Source organism: Bos indicus x Bos taurus, chromosome 1, assembly GCF_003369695.1.
Source record: "Bos indicus x Bos taurus breed Angus x Brahman F1 hybrid chromosome 1, Bos_hybrid_MaternalHap_v2.0, whole genome shotgun sequence".
NCBI lineage: Eukaryota > Metazoa > Chordata > Mammalia > Artiodactyla > Bovidae > Bos > Bos indicus x Bos taurus.
Window position 1 is genome coordinate 73904310 of NC_040076.1, and position 21200 is coordinate 73925509.

A 21200-nucleotide genomic window follows, 5' to 3' on the forward strand; every position below is an offset into this window, starting at 1 on the left:
GGGTGAACCCCGGGAGTTGGTGATGGACAGGGAGGCCTGGCGTGCTGGGATTCATGGGGTCGCAAAGAGTTGGACACGACTGAGCGACTGAACTGAACTGAACTGAACTTAGGTTTAAAGGGCGAAACTCTTCAAATACTTCAAAATCCAAAGGGAACAATGGAACTTGGTAGAAGCAACAGCCCATTTCTACTTGTCACATACTCCTAACAAAGGAGTTGCTGCCAGGGAAATCACTGGATCCGAGACACTGGAGCCAAGAGCTCCTTCTCCCATTCACCTCCTGCTCACACCTACACAGGGTCAAGGAGATGAGTATCCACTCTCAGATAGTTTATTAATAAAAGATTCTTAAGCTACCTGACCAAATGCTTTATTTCAAATTTCTTCTCTCACCAGAAAAGGCATATGAATTTTGATACCAATCTAAATAATTAAGGGTTTTTAACATTTTTTCCGGTCACATATAAAAGGTTCTTCATCCCTCTGGCAAAATAGTTACCCTCAGGGGAAAGAAAAACAATATTTATAGAAGAAAAAGGATAAATGATGATGTGATATTAAGATCTGCCACTGGTTCATTCAAAAGGCCACTGCTTCTTGTTCAAGTTACCACATGAATCTATACTACTAAGGAAGAAAAATTTCCATGGCTCAATGATGAGATAATGCCAGTAAGCAATTTATTAAAGAGTCTGTCATCCATCACTGGAAATTTGGAACAATAATGATGCATTGAAAATAAGTATTCATCCCAGGTTACTTTTCCTCCTCACAAATTCCTTCAGCTCCAATATCTCTTCAGTAAATTAATAGAATTTTGGTCTTAGTCTTTTTGGAAACAAGCCCAGGAAGGAGAAGGCACCAGCAGCAGCTGTCACAAACCCAATGGTACTTATCGCTCGGCTGGCCTATAAGGAAAAAGGAATCAAAAACACATCTTATTCTAAAAGCATCTTAGTGTCCTAAACCTCAGCTTTAGCTTGTTTCCTAAATCAGAGACTCATTTTAATGTACAATGGATGAACTTAAAGGTGAATGCAAAATTAAAATTTTGTACGAAGATGAAATAAATTTATAATTATGACAAAGATATAAATACACATAGGTTATTTTTATAGCCTCTGACAGTTTATAAACTTATTATGCCACAATTCCTAATAATCATCATGGTACACCTGGACAGTATAGCATTACTGTTTTATACTATTTGAGAAGTTAAAAGTGATTTGCCCAAGGGAGGCAGTAGCACCAGGGCATTTAGATATCGTTTAGTCCTGAATCATGTGTCCTCCCCCTATACATCCCCCGCTCCTAAGCACATACTCATTTGGCTGGGTCTATACCAAGGTGAATAGTGTGTGCATCTATGTGTGTGCATTGGTCGAGGGAGTGTAGACAAGAAAGCAGAGTACTCACTCAAGAAGTCTATTAAAAAGATGACAGCATTTGGATGGACGTGTGTGTGCATGTGTGTGTGTGTTCCCTGACTTAAAGCTGTTAGGAAGATAATTCAGGAATGTGATCTGAGGTAAATACCATACACTCTTACTTGGTAGATACACTTTATATTCCAATAAACAAACTTCAAGATAAGTCACTACTAATGTTAACTATTATGGCAAAAATTAATTTCTCATGTAGACAAACAAAAATAAATCACTCTCAAGTTCAATTGTCCATAAAGGAGTTCAGACATTTATAGCTTTAAGGGTATTAATCATCATCCTGATGAGGGAACTGATGAATATTCATGGTTGCATGGCACTCAACTAATATTACCTTCCATCTGCAAGGGTTTGAGTGCAATTTTATGACCCAAAGGTCACATTCAGATACTTCAGTGTCATCAGGTATTTGGAAAACAAGAGTTGTTTTCTAAGAGTTAAGAGTCAGGCTTTCAAATAAAGCTAAATATTTTTCCTAAACGACTCTGGGGACCAGCCCAAATGCTGAAAAACCTGACCCAGGTAACACTGGAGTGTGCCCTCTGTCTAACCCATAGCCCTCCACCACTGAGCCTGCCACCCCCATATGCAACATAATGCTCCCTCCCTAACTGAGGCTTCCCTGTGGGGAACAGGCAGCAAGGGCTCTGGCCAGGAAAGCAGCACAAAGAGTATTCACTTCATTACACCACCCTGTGGTCTGTAGGGACATGGCCTATAATTGTAATCTCTGCTCTGCCACCATCCCTAGTTGCCAGGGAGAATGACATTGGCAAACAATGGAAAAATCCTATTTTAGTTTACAACTCTTAATTCTATGTATTTGGTTGGTTGGCTATTTCTTTTATTTGTAATTCTTAATTAGTTGCTACCTAAATTGTTTTCAAGCAGAATTCACTGTAGCAGAGAACTACCCATATAGGACACAGGGAGCAAAAATGGGGTGGGAGATACAAGATACCTGGCAGAATTCCAAAAGGGGGCAGAATCAATAATCAGACAGGGATCAAGGATTACAAACCAAGCCCAAACCTCATGCAATTCCAGGCAGATGCTGAGATCCCAAGGAGTCTGACACAGGAAAAGTGGCAGGCAGTGAAAAAACTGGAAGGTGTAATTGGTGTCTGTAAACAGAGGTGTCCAATGGCAGCAGGGGACAGCCCTGGGAAAACCTGCAGGATCCTGGGGGGAGGGGGACAGCTAGATGCAGTCCTAACTCACTGGATGTCTTTCAGCCACTAGAAACAGAACACGTGAGAGAAATCTCTACATCTAAGAGACCTGGGGAGAGGACAGACAACTCAGTCCTAAATCAAAATTCCCTGAGACTGCACAGGCAAGATAAAATTATAATAAACCACTTCCAGTGTGCAGTTCCCCAAATTCCAAACATTTATTTCAAGTTGCATTCTAAATGGAAAAATCCCACATAATTTGGACAATCCCTTAGAGTTATGTGTAACAGGATCGATCTGCAAGATTAAAAAAATCCCAGGATGTCTATGGTGAGCCAGCATGAACAAGAACTTTTTGTGACTGATTTAGAATTATCAGATCACCAAATCCTATCCTACACACTTTGTCCTATACAGGGCTTTCAGGTGTGTGTGTGGGATGGGGGGCAGGCATGATTCTGAGGATCTATACATGCCCAGTGAAATGTTAGCTACAGCTGAAGCAGCTGGGTCCGGGTACCAGTGAAGCTGGGTCACAGACAACTACAGTGGTTATCAAAAATCTCTCTTCCCCCAAGACTCTAAGGCTACAGTGCTGCAATGAAGCACAGTCAGGTGTACTGCGTGTCAGCTCGCACAGGCACACTCAAGGGTGCTGCCATAGTGCACAAAAACAGGCGTATTTAGTAACTTGTTTAGACTCACAGTGAGAAATGTTGATTTTAGGAATTTATAAAAATAAAGACAAGCCACAGGCTGGAAGAAAACATTTGCAAAAGTCATATTTGATGAAGGACTGTTTTCCAAAATATGCTAAGAACTCTTAAAAATATGAAAACAAGTAAGCAACCCAATTAAAAATGGGCAAAAGAGTTTGAGACACATCACCAAATATGATATGCAGATAGCAAATAATATATGAAAAGATGGTCAACATCATACATATTTAAGGAATTGCAAGTTAAAACAATGGTGATATCACTATGTACCTATCAGAATGGCTGACCTCCAAAACACGGACAACGCCAAATGCTAAAGAAGATGTGGAGCAACAGGAACTCTCATTCATTACCGGGAATTCAAAATAGTACAGCCACTTTGGAAGCTAGCTTGGCAGTTGTTTTTTCTTTTAACAAAACTAAACATACTCTTACCATATGATCTGGCGATCATAATTCTTGGTGTTTATCCAAATGAGTCAAAAATTTACATCCACAAAAAAGCTGCACACAAATGTTTCTAGCAACTTTATTCATAATCACCACAACTTGAAAGCAATCAAGATATCCTTCAGTAGGTTAGTGGATAAATACACTGTAATGCATCCAGAAAATGGAATATTATTCAGTGATAAACAGAAATGAGCAATCAAACCATCTAATGAAAAGACATGGAAGAATTTTAAGTGCATTTTGCTTTGTATGATTTCAACTATATGACATTCTGGGAAAGATAAAACACACAGCAGTAAAAAAAAAATTAGTGATTATCAGAGGTTTATGGAGAGTGAGGAATGAATGACAGGCAGAGTATAGAGATATTCAGGGCTGGGAAACTATCCTGTATGATATTGTAATGATGGATACATGTATTATATATTGGTCAAAACCCACAGAAGGTACAACGCAGAGTGAACCCTAAAATTAACTATTCGAGGAGAGGAAAATTCTTTTCTTTACCCATCTTAAGTTCTCAGCTGAGGTTCTGTAATAAAAGACAAATTAACAAGAGGAAAATGAACAGCAGTTGATTAACATGCACGTCTCATACACTCATGGTAGAAATTCAGGGAAGAAGTAACTCAAAGACATGGCTTAGAATTCAGACTTATAGAGCATCTTCACCAAAGAAAAATAAATTTGTAGAGAAGTGAGGGAAAAGTGGTTCCTCTTCCAAGGGCGACAACCTGTGGGAAGGTAGGAAACTAATGGTATATAGAAGCCTGTGAGTAGTTTGTTAAGTAGATTCCTCTAGTGCCCTCTCCAGGCTGCTAAGGGTCTTACATTAAACACGGGTTGTCCCGGGTGATTACCTTTTGTCCTTCCTGGTAGAGTGGGGAGGCAGGATACCTTTGAAAGTTTCTGTCCTACTTTTAGAAAAATAGGGGGAGGGCAGCGAGCTTTATTTCCTTCTGCTCCTACTCAATTGCTTCTCAATTGCTCAAAATAATCCTTATGCCAAAGTAACATATTTGGGGTGGTATGCTCTGGTTTCCTTCAGTATGAACTCTGGTTGATAATGATGTATCAATGTTGGCTCATCTTATATAACAAATAATCCACAGTGCTATGGGATGCTAACAGTGGGGAAGGATATGTGTGTGTGTGTCGGGGTGGAGGGTACAGAATATGTGGGAATTCTGTATACACTTCCAGCTCAGTGTTGCTGTGAACTTAAAACTCTAAAAAGCAAAGTCCATTAATTTTTTTAAAAAATACAGAAAAGTACAAAGAAGAAAAGGATAGGGCCCACAATCCTTCCACCTTTCTAATCTTTTTATCATTTACCGTTTTTTGTTTAACTGGGAAATAGATGGGGAAACAGTGGAAACAGTGAGAGACTTTATTGTGTGTGTGTGTGGGGGGGGGGGGCTCCAAAATCACTGCAGATGGTAATTGCAGCCATGAAATTAAAAGACTCTTACTCCTTGGAAGGAAAGTTATGACCAACCTAGACAGCATACTAAAAAGCAGAGACATTACTTTGCCAACAAAGGTATGGTATGGTAATGAAAAAAAAAAAAATACTGAAGGACGGGGGCATTAAGACAGACAGAAAGACATGGTCTTGACTCTGCTTCAAGTCCCTTCTAGCCCCAGATTCATGACACAAAATGTTCTCATCTGTTTGGTCATGAACTTTCTGAGTGACCTTGGGTAATTCAATTCCCTTCTTTGTCCTTCAGTGTTCTCATATATTCTTGTTCTTTTCCATTTGTTTGAGGTCTGAAAACTTGATCAAGACTGGGTAGTTATTATCTTCCCAACGTAAGAAATTTTTATTTCTCCTAAAGAAAACTCACCTGCTCTGAAACTCCTTCTCCGTATCGAAGCAAAGTCACAAAATGCTCACAGTTGTTGACAAGTATGTCATATTCCACCTCTTGCCCAATAACAAACTCTGACCGTTGGATAACTTCTTCAACAGGGAGAGGGGGGTATGTATCATCATATTTATTGTTTATTCTGTATGTGTCTTTTCCAACAACATCCTTCAAAAGCTGCATCTTCACCAGGGCCTTTCTGCTGAATAGAGACTTGGCACTTGTAAACGATGGGGAGATGCCATCCTCTATAAGGAGAATTCTGGTTAGCAAAACACAACAATCCAGCCCAGTGAACTCCAATGCCATCCTAAGTTATCCTCAAACCAGAAACCACTTAATCTTACTAACCATCAACACTCATTCTCTAATTTACCAATAACACTTATTCAATACTCTAAGACTAAGAATATAAGAAAACTTTTTGAAAATTTCTATCTCCCCATTGGGCTTCCCCGGTGGCTCAGCAGTAAAGAATCTGCCTGTCAATGCAGGAGACATAAGAGATGAGGGCTCGATCCCTGGGTTGGGAAGATCCCCTGGAGCAGGCCATGGCAACCCACTCCAATATTCTTGCCTGGGAAATGCCATGGACAGAGGAGCCTGGTGGGCTACAGTCCATGGGGTTGCAAAAGAGTCGGACACGACTGAGCGACTAAACAACAACATATAGAACAAACTGGGTGTGAAAAATCTACTCATTCTTGAGGTGTAAGTTCTCTATCAATTAGTATTATTATTAGGGATCTTGGCATATGTTTCTAACATAGTACAGAGAAGATCACTGCCCCCTTTTTCTATAAAGCCCCTGTTTTTTGGTATCAGAACTTTTCTAAATTAGTATGCTTGGGCTTAGCAGCAGAGTGTTAAGATTGATGCTCTCCTCTTACAACTAAGCTGCACTTCTTACAGCTACCTCTCTGCTTTTACACTTATTCTTTTAATCAGGCTTTACTTTGAAATCTGCTGGGGACCCTAAGCATTTGACAAGGTCAGTTGGGATCAGCTGGGGCCCTGTCTTTGTTTTGCTAGTTCCTTTAGCCAAGAAACTAAGTCCTAAAACTAAGCCTAATGCAGTAGGCACTATCCACTCTATGTGGTCCTTTGCTGTGCTCCACCCACCTGTCACAACGCCCTGTGCCCCACCACTCCATCTTACTGCCTCTATTGGTAAGCATTTGCCTGTTGCTAAGTCGCTTCAGTTGTGTCCAACTCTGTGTGACTCCATAGACGGCAGCCCACCAGGCTCCCCCGTCCATGGGATTTTCCTGGCAAGAGTACTGGAGTGGGTTGCCATTGCCTTCTCCCAAGCATTTGCCTAAACAGCCCCAAATCTCTGTATCCTGACTTGCCATGGTTGTTATCTGAGATTGGAAAAGTGATTCCTTAGTGTTCAGCTTTAAAGCCAGGCCCTAGGCCCTCTCTAGCTGCCCAAGATTGCTATGCTTGGCCATTGTTGAAGTAAACCATGAGATGAAAGGCTGCTATATAACCAGTGTTTAGACACTTTTCCTTTCAGTAATGACTAAAAGCAAACTTTTTTTCCTACTCCTCTTTTTTTTCACTCCTTTGAACTCCTTTTCATTGGAGTAGCATTTTCAATACCTTACATATTCCAAATTCTTACACAGTACAAGTTCATAGAACACGTATATCCTAGTTAGAATTACTCATCAACTAGTTTGAAGCAATCAATTTATTGATGACAAAATCAAAGTGTGGAGAGAGAAACTGGCTTGCGGAACATCACACAAGTAGTTAACAGAAACAGGAATTTAATTTCAGTCAAAGCTCAGTGCTTGAACCATATCAGTATGGAGCTTAAGATGTGAAAAAAAGGAAACAGCACAAAAGCCTCATATTGTTTTTTAAATGTGAAAGCTGCAGAGATAATATAAAGAATTCCTTAGTATTAATCACTAGACTCTACAGAATGAATAGCTCTGTATCGTAAATGCCATTTTATTTGCCATTTCCATTTCCAGTATTCCAGAACAAGTGGCAAATAGCTCAAAATCTCGCAAAAATCACTTCATTAAAAGTTCTCAGAAGCTCTCAAGATAGTAAAACTTCAACCTGTAAACACTTCTTTTTAAAGGTATCTTGAGGGAAAAAATATTCTAGGCTCTTTATTTGCATACATTTTTCTTAATAGCTTGTACTCATTTCTAAACATGTAGAAAATACAGAAAAATACAGCATAAACACTAAATATAAATTACCTGCTATCCTGCCAGAAATAACTATCATTATTAATGTATTTACACTGTCTTTATCACTTGCAAATATACATGTATGTGTTTACATTAACATGTATGTGTATATATATGATTTCTTTGCAAACTCGATACCATATTACACATTGCATTTTTAATCTGTAATTTGCCAATAGTTATCATACCAGATCATCTTTCATGCAATTAAAGATATCTAGAAATTACTTTCAGCTGTTAAAGTGGCCACTGTTTTAGTCTGCTTAGCACTTCATCCTACCACTACTTCTTTCTTTCTAGAAAAGACTCTGTCTAAGCCAGTCATACTGTCCCATTCCTGGACATAGTGATGGTTCCGTAATGGACAGGGGACCCACACCAGACAATCAAGAGTCATTCTCCATGATTTTTCTAACTTTAGCAGACAAAGAGTATCTCTCTCCTGTGGGTCACCAGCCTACAAGGATGTGAGCCTAAGGATGCCTAGGGTCATCAGTTCAGCTTCTTAGACATAGCCTGGGAAAATAAATAAAATATATACAAAAAGAATGCAGATGTGGGACAAAGAGTTTTGATAGTGTTTAAACTTCTAGATCCAGGTATCCCTGAGACCAGCCTCATCTCTTCCCTTCCTGTAGTTTACTTCAGTAAAGCAATGAATTTGCCTTTTTTTCTAAACTAATTTGATTTATTACTTGCGACTAAAAAGTTCTACCAAACACAAAATCCTAATATCTGAGGCTAAATCATAATTCATTTAACCATTATCTTTTTAATCTTATTAATCCATTGTCTATCTTTTTTTACCCACCATAAAAAATCAATAGTTACTTTTTTCCCATTGTCCTTTTTTTAAACCATTATAAATGAGATAGCAGTGAACACTCTAATACACAAATCCTAAATAAGTTCTCTAAAAATATTTCCCAAGAATAGATTCATAGAGGTAGAATTACAGGATCAGAGCATGGAAACTCTTTTAAGACTCTTAACGTGCATGCATGCCAAGTCACTTCAGTCATGTCCAGCTCTTTGTGATCCCATGGACTGTAGCCCACCAGGCTCCTCTGTCCATGGAGTTCTCCAGGCAAGAAGACTGGAGTGGGTGGCCATGCTCTCCTCCATGGGATATTCCCGACCCAGGGATCAAACCCATGTCTCCTGCAGTTCCTGCGTTGTAGGCAGATTCTTTACCACCCAGCCACCAGGGAAGCTCAAGACTCTTGACACATCTTGCTAAATTGTTTTGGGGAATGATTTTATCAACTTGTATTTCTATCAACAATATCCTGTGTTCATTTCATTATACCTTTATCAACACTGATTTTCATTTTTTAAAATTCTGCTAATGTGAGAGGCATAAAATCTATCATTTTATAATTCCTAGATGACTTAAAAGCTGAATGCTTTAAAAATGGGTCTTGGAGACTTTCATCTTCTACAAACTGTTCACAATCTTTTATCCATTTGTTTGTTGGGATTTGAGTATTCACTGTTCCCTCGGAGGAAGAAACTCTTGCCCCAAATATCATGTGCTAGGTTTCCTCACCTCTTTCAAGTTTTCTCAAATGTTACTTTCTCATGAGATTTTCCCGACCAGCTAATTTCAAACTGTAGCAACTACAACTCCCCAGAACTTCCTATCCTGCTTCTATGATTTATTTTCTCCATATCACTTATCTCTAATCTAACATTGCTTTCTGTATTCTGTTCATACTCCCTCTCTCAGGCTCTCTGTCTCCTCTCTCTCTGTCTCTCTCTCTCTCTGTCCACTAGAATGTAGGGACTGGCTTATGTATCCCTAGCATTTGAATAATATTTGGCATATAACAAGAAAAATCTATAAATAGATGTTAAGTGATTGAAATAATCTACTTGTATTATATATAAAGACACTGACTCTTGTCACATTTGTGGCAAATATCTTCCCCAGTTAATTCAGTTCAGTTCAGTTCAGTTCAGTCGCTCAGTCATGTCCAACTCTTTGCAACCCCATGAACTGCAGCACACCAGGCCTCCCTGTCCATCACCAACTCCTGGAGTTAACCCAAACACATGTCCATCAAGTCAATGATGCCATCCAACTATCTCATCCTCTGTTGTCACCTTCTCCTCCTGCCTTCAATCTTCCCCAGCATCAGGGTCTTTTCAAATGAGTCAGTTCTTTGCATCAGGTGGCCAAAGTACTGGAGTTTCAGCTTCAACATCAGTCCTTCCAATGAACACCCAAGACTGATCTCCTTTAGGATGGACTGGTTGGATCTCCTTGCAGTCCAAGGGACTCTCAAGAGTCTTCTCCAACACCACAGTTCAAAAGCATCAATTCTTCGGCGCTCAGCTTTCTTTATAGTCCAACTCTCACATCCATACATGACTACTGGAAAAACCATAGCCTTGACTAGACAGACCTTTGTTGACAAAGTAATGTCTCTGCTTTTCAATATGCTGTCTAGGTTGGTCATAACTTTCCTTCCAAGGAGTAAGCATTTTTAATTTCATGGCTGCAATCACCATCTGCAGTGATTTTGGAGCCCCAAAAAATAAAGTCAGCCACTGTTTCCACATCTATTTGCCATGAAGTGATGACACCGGATGCCATGATCTTAGTTTTCTGAATGCTGAGCTTTAGGCCAACTTTTTCACTTTCCTCTTTCACTTTCATCAAGAGGCTCTTTAGTTCTTCTTCACTTTCTGCCATAAGGGTGGTATCATCTGCATATCTGAGGTTATTGACATTTCTCCTGGCAATCTTGATTCCAGCTTGTGCTTCCTCCAGCCCAGCATTTCTCATGATGTACTCTGCATATAAACAGGGTGACGATACACAGCCTTTACATACTCCTTTTCCTATTTGGAACCAGTCTGTTGTTCATTTACTTTTTGTGTTTTTTTTTTTTTAATCCATAAGCTTAAAATCCTAATGTTACTTGGCTTTTGTGATTTCTTCAATGCCACTTTAGCCTTAGAATTGTTCATTCTTGTCCAGTCGCTAACTCGTGTCCAACTTTTTGGGACCCCATCGACTATAGCATACCAGCCTTCCCTGTCCTTCACTATCTTCTAGCATTTCATATGATGTACTCTGCATATAAGTTAAATAAGCAGGGTGACAATATACAACCTTGATGTACTCCTTTCCCAATTCTGAACCAGTCCATTGTTCCATGTCCAGTTCGGACTACTGCTTCTTGACTTAATACAGCATACAGGCTTCTCAGGAGACATGTAAGGTGGTCTAGTATTAACATTTCTTTAAGAATTTTCCACAGTTTGTTGTGGTCCAGACAGTCAAAGGCTCTAGTGTAGTCAGTGAAGCAGAAGTAGATGTTTTTCTGGAATTCCCTTGCTTTCTCTATGATCCAATGGATGCTGGCATCTGTACATCTGGAAGTTCTAGGTTCACTTACTGCTGAAGCCTAGCTTGAAGGATTTTGAGCATAATCTTGCTAGCATGTGAAATTAGTGAATTGTATGGTAGTTTGAACACTCTTGGGCATTGCCCTTCTTTGGGATTGGAATGAAAACTTAATTTTTCCAGTCCTGCGACCATTGCTGAGCTTTCCAAATTTGCCCACATACTGAGTGCAGCACTTTCACAGCATCATCTTTTAGGATTTGAGAAAGCTCAGCTGGAATTCTATCACCTCCACTAGCTTTTTTCGTAGTAATGCTTCCTAAGGCCTACTTGACTTCACACCCCAGGATGTCTTAGAATATCCTTCCAAAATCCTAGATCAGCTGGATTTACCTAGTTTCTACATTATATTTCTGGTTTGTTTTATAATTTTGTTCATGATTACTTCTTGTAGCAAGAAAGCTAAAAAACTCCCAGGAACTTCAGAAAGCAAAACTTACCTAGAGGTGCTATGTTGATAACATACCCATCACCCAAGTACAGTGCCCAATGTTGATAACAAGGACGAAACACTTCAATCAAATCCCCTGGCCGAGGATTGCCAGGATAGCTCAAACTAAAGCAATCATTAAATGCCATCTGCAATGACAGACACCAAGATCTAGCTGATGTGACTTGCCAAAAGAAAATCAGTTCAAGGCTTCTATAGAAACATAACAATACAGACTTTATTGGGACTGCATCCCTTATTAAATATTTAGACTCACACCACTGTCCTTTGAATGATTCCAACACAGAATTATGTGCACACATACAGGCAAGTGGAGAAAGAATCTGTCTTCTATTGCTTAATTTTCTACAGCAGTGCTTCTCATACTGATTAACCCCAGGGCTCCTTTGTTATAATAAGCATTTCATAATTCTCTCTTTAAATCCAGAAATTCGTGGATAATGTAATTTACCTATATACAAGATTTCAAAAATTAATATGATACCCTATTTGGAATAGAAAGGGGAAGTAAATTTGTAATAATACTTGTTTTACTGTGTAAATGCTGAGTTCATGAATACCCAAAAATATAATAAAGCACTTATAATAAAATACATCAGGGTTTAGAAGTAGAAGATCAGAGTCTTTCAGCCTTTCATATAGCAACATAGTAAAATCAAAAAGAAGAGGTTTGTAGACACTAACATTCTGTGCAAAAAAAAAAAAAGCAAAAACCTTTAATTGCAAAACTTACTCTGTGTTTTAAGCAGACACAAGTTCCAGGCTCAGAAGAGTGTCCAGTCTGATATCCAGGCATACTGTAAGACACAGGACCTTTCTTCCTTGTGCTGAACTGTGCTGTGCAGACTTAGGCACACTTGCGTCCGCCTGAAACCATATACAATTCCCCGTGTCACTGTCCTTTGAAGTAAAAGTCTTTTGCTTTATCTGAGTCTCCCAGACCTCCCCTGAGTCTCAAGAGGCTGACTCAAGGGTTAATGATTAGGTGTATGGCATAAACCGAGCACTTCCCTCGTGGCTCAGATGGTAAAGTGTCTGCCTACAATGCGGGAGACCCAGCTTCAATTCCTGGGTCGGGAAGATCTCCTGGAGAAGGAAATGACAACCCACTCCAGTGTTCTTGCCTGGAAAATCCCATGGTCAGAGGAGCCTGTAGCCTATAGGCTCCTCAGTCTATGGGGTCGCAAAGAGTCAGACACGACTGAGTGACTTCACTTTCACTGTTCACGGCATAAACCAACACAACTCTGTAAGGCAACTATTCTCCAACTAAAACTAAATTTAAAATAAGTAAAGAAGTAGTTGGCACATAACAAGTAATATATATGTCTCAACTGTCTCAATTAAACAGCTAATCTTTGGGATATTCCCCACAAATATTTTTTGGTTATAATTTCTATTCAAAAAAGGAGTTAATGAATTTAAAAGAAGAGTTAATGATTAGGAAATGTGAAAAGGTAGAAAAAAGGAATAGCTGTTGAGTGGGGAAACTGGTAACAATTTAGACTATAAACCAGCCACATGGTAGAGTCACCAAACTCCTAGTTCCCTGAAAGATAAAGATCTCACATTCCTAAATTGTTTTTACAGGTGAAAACTACTGACCTCAAGCATATAGACCCCCAAATGGTTGAAATCACAAGATTAATCATCTTTGAAACTTCACATTGGATACTATCCAATATAAGAACTGAGCATAAGCTGATCACACAGCCTGTGGCCCCTCCCTCACCTTGCCTTTAAACACCCTTCTCTGAAAGCCATTGGGGAGTTCAGATCTTTTCAGCATGAACTGCCCATTCTTCTTGCTTGGCACCATGCAATGAATACTATACTTTCCTTCACCACAACCCAGTCTCAGGAGATTGACTTTGCTGCATGTCAAGCAAGAGGACCCAAACCCAGGTTCAGCAACATACCCACTAAATATCAGTAAATGCTCCTTGTTACTGTGACAACCACAAACACCCTCCAGATTTCCACCACTCCTCAACTGCCCTGCTTACTGTCTAATTCTTCATTTTTGAATCCAAAACAAGTGCAAAGTAGTTGAGGCAGAAAGGAGACAATTTTGAAGTTTGGGAAGTTCATCATATTAATGTGTATGTCTGAAAATTCTCAGTTTGGTGATTTTTTTCCTTTGAAGAGAGTATTTTTAAGAAAGAACATATAAGTCTCTGATGGGTGATTTTTATGGAACATTACATTTCCTATGTATAGCACTGAAGCAGAATGACTCAGTAAAAGGAAGTTATGTACATTCACTGATAATCAAAAAGGGATTTTATGCTATATCCATGTTGAACATCTAATTGACAACAGAGTATTCCTCGGCATCTCTCACTCTAATGTAGATACTCATTTACAAAATAAACCCCAGTGCCAGAAAGGGAAACTTCCAAATCATCTAAATTATAATTATAATAGCATAGGCAAAGGACTTGGGAATACAGACTATTATTTCCCTGGCACGCTAAAAGTCTTTTTTTACAACAATTAATATTGGGAGGGTGTTTTCTCAAGTATTTGTATGCCATCTGTTGAAAAGTTCAATCATCACCCTGTCACAGAAAGGAGGCCAAATGCAAGCTGTCCATCTGTTGAAAAACAACTATTAAAACAACTTTATGGAAACCGTTAAGTCTAACCACCCTCTCAAATATGTTTGAGTCTTATTAAAATGGCAGTTCAAAATTTGGCCACATGGGCACTAAAAGGAAAAATAGATACTACACTATGATATAAACAAACACATTTCCCATGAATAGGAAGCAGCAAGCACACACAGCTGCCTGTTAGCATTCAGAGACCTAGCCAAGCTTACAATAATAACCACCATTTGAACAGAAAGTACTTTGTAGTATAACATGTTTTTTTTTCAAGTGCACTATCTCAATTAACCCTAATTAATTTTTTAAAAAATCTACCATGATTTGACTTTATTATGTTATTATCCCATTTTACAGCTAAAATGATAGTAGCAAATGCCAATTTCTGAAAAATACTCACTGAAATCCTTGAATTATAAAACATGGAGGGAAAAAAATAACTGGCTTACGTGTGAGAGATATGATTTCTTGCTTCAGGTCTTCTCCATGACTTCTGTCACTTTGAGACTTATATGCAAAATATAAAACTATAAAACATAAAGAAGAAAAACAGATAGGAGGAAATCCTCAGGCTCCAGGGTAAACAAAGATTTCTTAGACTTGATACCAGAAGTGTGCATATGTGTGCTCAGTCATGTCCAACTCTTTGCGACTCCATGGACTGCAGCCCGTCACGCTCCTCTGTCCATGGGATTTCCCAGGCAGGAACACTGGAGAGGGTTGCCACTTCCTTCTCCAGGGAATCTTCTCGACCCAGAGACCGAGTCAGAGTCTCTTGTATCTCCTGCATTGGCAGGTGGATTCTTTAGCACTGCTCTACCTGGGAAACTGATACCAAAAGTACTATCCATAAAAGGGAAAACTGACAAATTTGATGTCCTCAAAATGTCAAACTTTTGCAACACAAAAGATCCTGCTAAAATGACAAAAAAGATAAGCTATGGAGCAGAAGAATATTTTTGAAAACCACATATCCAAGAAAGGACCAATATCAAGAACATAAAAAGAACACTCAAAACTTAACAATTGAAAAGACTACAGTTAGAATCTGAGCAAAAGACACAATGACACATTTTGTCAAAGAAGAGACACAGATGTCAAGCAAGCCATGTTACATCATTAGCAATTAGGGAAATTTGGATTAAAACCACGATAGCACTACTTACCTATCACAATAGCTAAAATAAAAAAACTGTGACCAGAGAAAATTCTGGCAGGGATGTAGAGTTACTGAATCATTCACGCAGTGCTGGTGAAAATATAAAATGTTGCAGTCACTCAAAGCAGTCTAGAAATCCCTTTAAAAATGTAACTCATAACTACCATGTGTGCTTGCATAAGTTGCTTCAGTCATGTCCGATTCTTTGCAACCCCATGGACTGTAGCCTGCCAGGCTCCTCTGTCCATGGGATTCTCCAGGTAAGAATACTAGAGTGGGTTGCCAAGTCCTCCCCCAGGGGATCTTCCCCACCCAGGGATGGGACCCATGTTTCCTGCATTGCAGGCAGATTCTTAGGAAGCCCTTATAACTACCATATGATCCAGCACTTGCACTCCTACATATTTATTCCAGAGATTGAAAACATGAGACTTATATTGACTCAAAAACCTGTATAAAACCTATACAAAAACCTATTATAGCATAATAGCCCCAAACTGGTACATCCCAGATGATCTTCCATGGGTGAACAATAAACAATTTGTGGCACATCCACAGCATGGAACATTACTAAGAAATAAAAAGGAACAAACTGCTGACGAATGCAACAGCATAACCAGGATGAATCTCCAGAGAACTGTGCTGAGTGAAAAAAGCCAGACACAACATTATATATATAATTCCATCTATATACAACATCCTTGACATGACCAAATTACAAAAATAGAGAATGAATAGTGGTTGCCAGGGGTTAATGAAGTGGTAAAAAGGAAGTGGGTGTGGCTATAGAAAGGCAACATATGAGAGATGTTAGAGGTGGTGGAATACTCTGCCTCTCCACCTGGTCCATGTCAATAACCTGTTTGTGATACTGCAGTGTGGTTTTGCAAGAAGTTGCCACTGGGAAAAAGCAGGCAATGGTACAAGGGATCTCTCTGCATTATTTCTTACAACTGCATGTGAATCTACAGTTAGCTCAAAATAAAAATCTTTAACAGAAAAAGAAAATTCACTGTATTTTTTCCCACAGAGAAGAGGATCAATATGTGGAAATTATACTGAGACAGCTTTTAGCTGTATATGAGGAAAATTCTTCTTACATTGAAGGTGATCTAACAATGAAATGGAGGACCTTGTACAGATAGCAGTCCCTGTCACTGAAGATCCTTAAATACAGTCACAGTCAATAAAAAGAAGATTTCCATGGGAGGTGGGGAAGATGGTGGTAGGGAAAAGAGGCCTCCCAAGTTCTCTTTGATCTCCAGTGTTCATCTCATTCTATTTCCCAGTAACTGTGCAATCCTCAAACCAACCCCACAAAGTAGATATAATTATTTCCCCCGTTTTAAAGATGAGGAACCTGACATTTACCACAGTTCAGGGACTCATACAAAGTCACACAGTGGGAAAGGGCAGAACCCACATCTGGACTTAGAGTAGCCGACGCCTAGTTCAGGCTCTTCTTCATCCCAAACTGCTTGTCCCCATGTGAGCTGTATCTCCTCCCTAACTGACCTTTGAGATCGGGTGACATTTGTGACCTGATGATTACCATCACCTTTTTACAGATGAGGAAACAAGAGACTCATATGATTTAAGTATCAGAACTAAAGTCACACAGATAGTGACAGAACTATAATTCAGTCCCAAGTCTCTTTGTTTTCCAGACTGCATGCTCCTTCCTTACATCACTGATTAACATCATTGACCAAAGGAACTGCTACAAAACAAAATTTCATCTTTTCCCTCTCCTCAAATATCCATCAGATAAAGAGGCTGCAAAAGCATACAGAATGTGTATTTCATAAAACAACATAGGAGGGTTTTAAACATTCATACATGGAACCAGTGAGTCATCGGAAGTGGAGCCTTAGGGAACCCCTGCTCTTCTGCAGGGGAGGTGTCAAGATGAGAAGATTCTAGATGCATTTAGAAGGTTCCCAGACTCATATCTTAGAGAAATGTCTAAAACCTGTCTGCTTGAATAATTTTATTTTCATGGCCATCCACCCATTTCATTCAAGCCCAAGTATGTCATGTCGTGCTTCTGAAAGACAATAATTCAGAACCAATTAAAGATACATTTTTAAGTCGTCTGCTGAAAGCTGTGTGTGTCACCTTTAAGGTAAAAATTTTAACAGTTCATTTTAACAGTTCATCTGCACAGAATTGTTTGACTAGTTTATAATAAAGAGTGACAAGAAAGTAAGTCTGTAATCTTTATGCAAGAAATTTCCTTTTTCAACTGCCAAAACAAGCTGCCCTGTTTATAGCTCCCTGTAGGTCCCTGGGGCTACATCAAAAGAAATAACAGGCCCCTGCACAGAGAGGGACTGGCTGATTAACTGCTGCTCATGTCCATGGAGCCACCTGTGCTACAAGAATACTAACAGCACTTTTTCACAAACTACTCCCAAGGATGCTATCGGCAGTCTGAAACATGATCACAGCCTATCCTTATATAAGTCCAAAAGTCTCCCAATTCAATTTGGACCCTTTCCCACTCCAGCAGCACATTTCATCCATAGCCCTGCCACATTGAGATGGTTCCACAAATCTCCCTGTTCCCAGATTGGCTACTTCACAAACTCTCAGAGCTGCAAGGATCCTTGGTCCAACATCCTCTCCCTACAGCTGAGGGTTCCACGTCCCAGTATGATGAATCTTCCTCAGCCACTGCCCAGTCATTCCTTGCCTGGAACCCCTCCATGGATCCTCATGTTGAGTCTGCATCGCACCCTGTCTGTAATCTTGGACTCCTTATTCATCCCTATGTTCTAAGCAAACCAGACCATTATTCCTCACTTTCACCTGGAGTTACGTTGCTAATAATGAAATTTCTACTTGGCATTTGCTGATCATTTCCAAATGACCCACTCTTAAAGGTCCAGATCAGATACCATCTCCTCCACAGGGTCTTCCTCCACTCAGCCAGAACTGACTATGAGCTTTCAAATTACCACTGCTCCTTTCTCTAACACCCACTATGTTTCCTACACCTGCATCACTTATTGGTGTCTAGGGAATTTTCTGCTCCATGCAGAGGGCCGGTTCCTGTTTATCTCTACACCTTCAGTTTCCTGCAGAGCTTATCTGGCTCAAATAACTGCTCAGAATGTTTAATAAATGAAGGAATGAGGATTCCAAGCTCGGGGAGAAGAGAATGGCTGGGCTTTTCCAGCACATAAATTACATTAACAGTTCTGAATGTCAAAGTGATATCACCATTGGTTGTTCCAAAGCCTAACAGAGCATAATAATAAAGGTTTATATTGTAACTCATTTCCATGAGGATCTGATGCCGGAAAAGACTGAAGGCAGGAGGACAAGGGGACAACAGAGGATGAGATGGTCTGATGGCATCACCAATTCAATGGACATGAGTTTGAGCAAGCTCTGGGAGATGGTGAAGGACAGGGAAGCCTGGCATACATGGGGTTGCAAAGAGTCTGAGCGACTGAACAACAGCAGCAACAGTGATAAAGAACTCGCCTGCCAATGCAGGGTACATAAAGTGATGCGGGTTCCATCCCTGGGTCGGGAAGATCCCCTGGAGGGCATGGCAACCCATTCCAGTGTTCTTGCCTGGAGAATCCCTTGGACAGAGGAGCCTGGCAGGATACAGTCCATAGTGTCGCAGAGTCGGATACAACTGAAGCGACTTACCACCCCCCTGCGCACCCCACGACCACCACCACCACCCTCACCTCACACACACACACAAGGGATAGAGGCTTTGGTAAGCAAGACCAGGTCCAGTCCCTGTTTTGCCATTTGATAGCTGTGTGATTTGGGAAAGCGAGTCTCTCTTTCCCTGTGGCCTCTTTAAAAAAAAAAAAAAAAAAGATGTGGGTGAAATTACATGCTCTCCACTGGTTCTTGGGGCTCTCGTCTGACAGTAGGTTCAGCAAGGCTGTCTGGGGGCCTAGCAGGCTTCCCTCCCCATCCCTAGGACACCTCACTCTGACGCCGGCTTGGTGTCCCCTCCAGTGGCAGCGGCGAGGGTCCTGAGGTCCTGCCGGCCTCACCGCTGCTGCCCCTCCCGCTAACGGCCCGGGCTCCACTCCACCTGGGGGGAGGTCAAGGCGGCAGTGGCCGTCTACCGGTAACCAGGGCGGCCTCCAGCGCCAACTCCACCCTGCCGCGCGGAGACTTCCTGGCGCCCCGACGCTGCCGCGCACGCACGCTCGCCGCTCCTGCCGCCCGCCCAGCCGGCCGGCCCCGCGCAGCCGCCGGAGTACCCTCCGCTCGCTCGCCCCCGACTCCGCACACGTCTCTATCCCCCAACGCCGCACTCCTGGGAGCCCCACGGAACACCTGCCCTCCGCCCGCACAGGCACACACACAAACCCTACAGCCGAGGCGCAGCCCCAGCGCGGGAACTAACCAAGGAACCGCGCCCCTCCACTGCGACGTCCTGGCTGGTCAAGGCACGGAGGTTGTACAGTTAACTTGTCTTGTTGAGCCCAGAAATGTTATAAGCATGAATACACACTGCATCCGCTCGAAGTGCGCCCCCCGCCCCCCAGCTCTATACAGACCCTCGGAGTCAGTAGAAAGGGTCCTGGTCCCTGTGCCCCAAGAAAGCACCTCAGTCTAAGCTGGGGGTGGGGGGAGGGTAATGGGGAAAGGGGTGGGGAAGGAAGCAGTGACCTTAAAAAACCTTCCTCCTTCCCACCACACATGGTGTATTCTGTGAGCCCGATCCTGCGCCCAGGACTGTGGGGACACGCATGGACCCCCCACCCACTTTGGCCTCCTCCCTGTCGCCACCCTGCAGCCCAGGATCAACTTCAGAAGTGGGCGGAGTGGGGAACGGAGGAAGGAAGGGTGCACAGGTCCCCGTTTCTTCCAGTGAGGAATTTACCTGGCTCCAGATGCGGCCTTCCTTAAAGAAGAGGCTCTAGGAGGCAGCCAACTCCCCTCCCCCACATCCCCGCCCCGCCCCTGACAAGGGTCTGCTTCTATTTAGAGGAGTAGAGCAGGTCTTTTATTCAGTGTGACCTGGGTGCATGTGACAGGGCAGCACCTATCTGACTCTCTTTCAGGCCATAGGCCAACAGAGGCCTCCAGGAATAAAGCCATGAGAGTTTAAAAATAAAGGTGGGCGTGAAGAGTATCCATTTTCTCCTTGCTAAAAAAGGGAGGCCAGGAAAACAAACCAGCTAAGTAAGGAAGGCCCACAGACTGCTAAGTGAACCTTCTGGAGCACAGCACAAGGACTTGCCTTCAAACAAGTCGTCCTAACCTAGATTTTTACTCTGATATAAGTGGACTCTCAGCTAAAAGACAGGATTTTTTCCCTACTGATTCAAAGGCTGAACTAGCTCTCTAATTTTATGTTGTTTTGTCCCAGTGGAATAAGAACTACCTAAACATGCAGCCGCCTTTATAAAGGAACCAGGTTCTGTGGTGAAGGTTAAGGGTGAATCTGCAGGTTTTGACATCGAGGTCTGGCTTTGACATCTTTGGAAATTAATCAGTAGACATTGAAAACACGTGGAATCTAGATATATGTATTGATAAAGTAGAAACTCGAACACTTGAGAGTGTAGCTTTATTTTTATGAGTTAATATTTTTCCTACCTGTTCCCTGTTTAGTGTATTTTTAGAGTTATAAACTGAATTAGATATACCTTTCAGTGTTCTTTTAATATGTCAAAAAGAGATCCATAAACATGCATTTG

General features: G+C 41.1%; 1 protein-coding gene across 13 annotated transcripts; it reads right to left on the reverse strand.

Annotated features, from left to right (window-relative positions):
- Positions 1 to 658: 658 nt before the first annotated feature.
- On the reverse strand, positions 659 to 20484 carry HRASLS (HRAS like suppressor). 13 transcript variants are annotated; one of them, XM_027538265.1, is made up of 7 exons: positions 20381 to 20449; positions 15521 to 15603; positions 14804 to 14881; positions 12479 to 12612; positions 11735 to 11873; positions 5646 to 5914; positions 659 to 911 (listed from the first exon to the last, which is right to left on the reverse strand). In XM_027538265.1, exons 4-7 carry the CDS (start codon positions 12539 to 12541, stop codon positions 810 to 812), a joined length of 573 nt encoding a protein of 190 aa, XP_027394066.1. In that variant the 5' UTR covers positions 12542 to 12612; positions 14804 to 14881; positions 15521 to 15603; positions 20381 to 20449; the 3' UTR covers positions 659 to 809. The 13 variants fall into 13 exon arrangements, with proteins under 13 accessions (XP_027394066.1, XP_027394060.1, XP_027394099.1 ...); XM_027538259.1 differs by lacking the exon at positions 15521 to 15603 and having other exon boundaries at positions 20381 to 20484; XM_027538298.1 differs by lacking the exon at positions 14804 to 14881.
- Between the last annotated feature and the right edge of the window lie 716 nt (positions 20485 to 21200).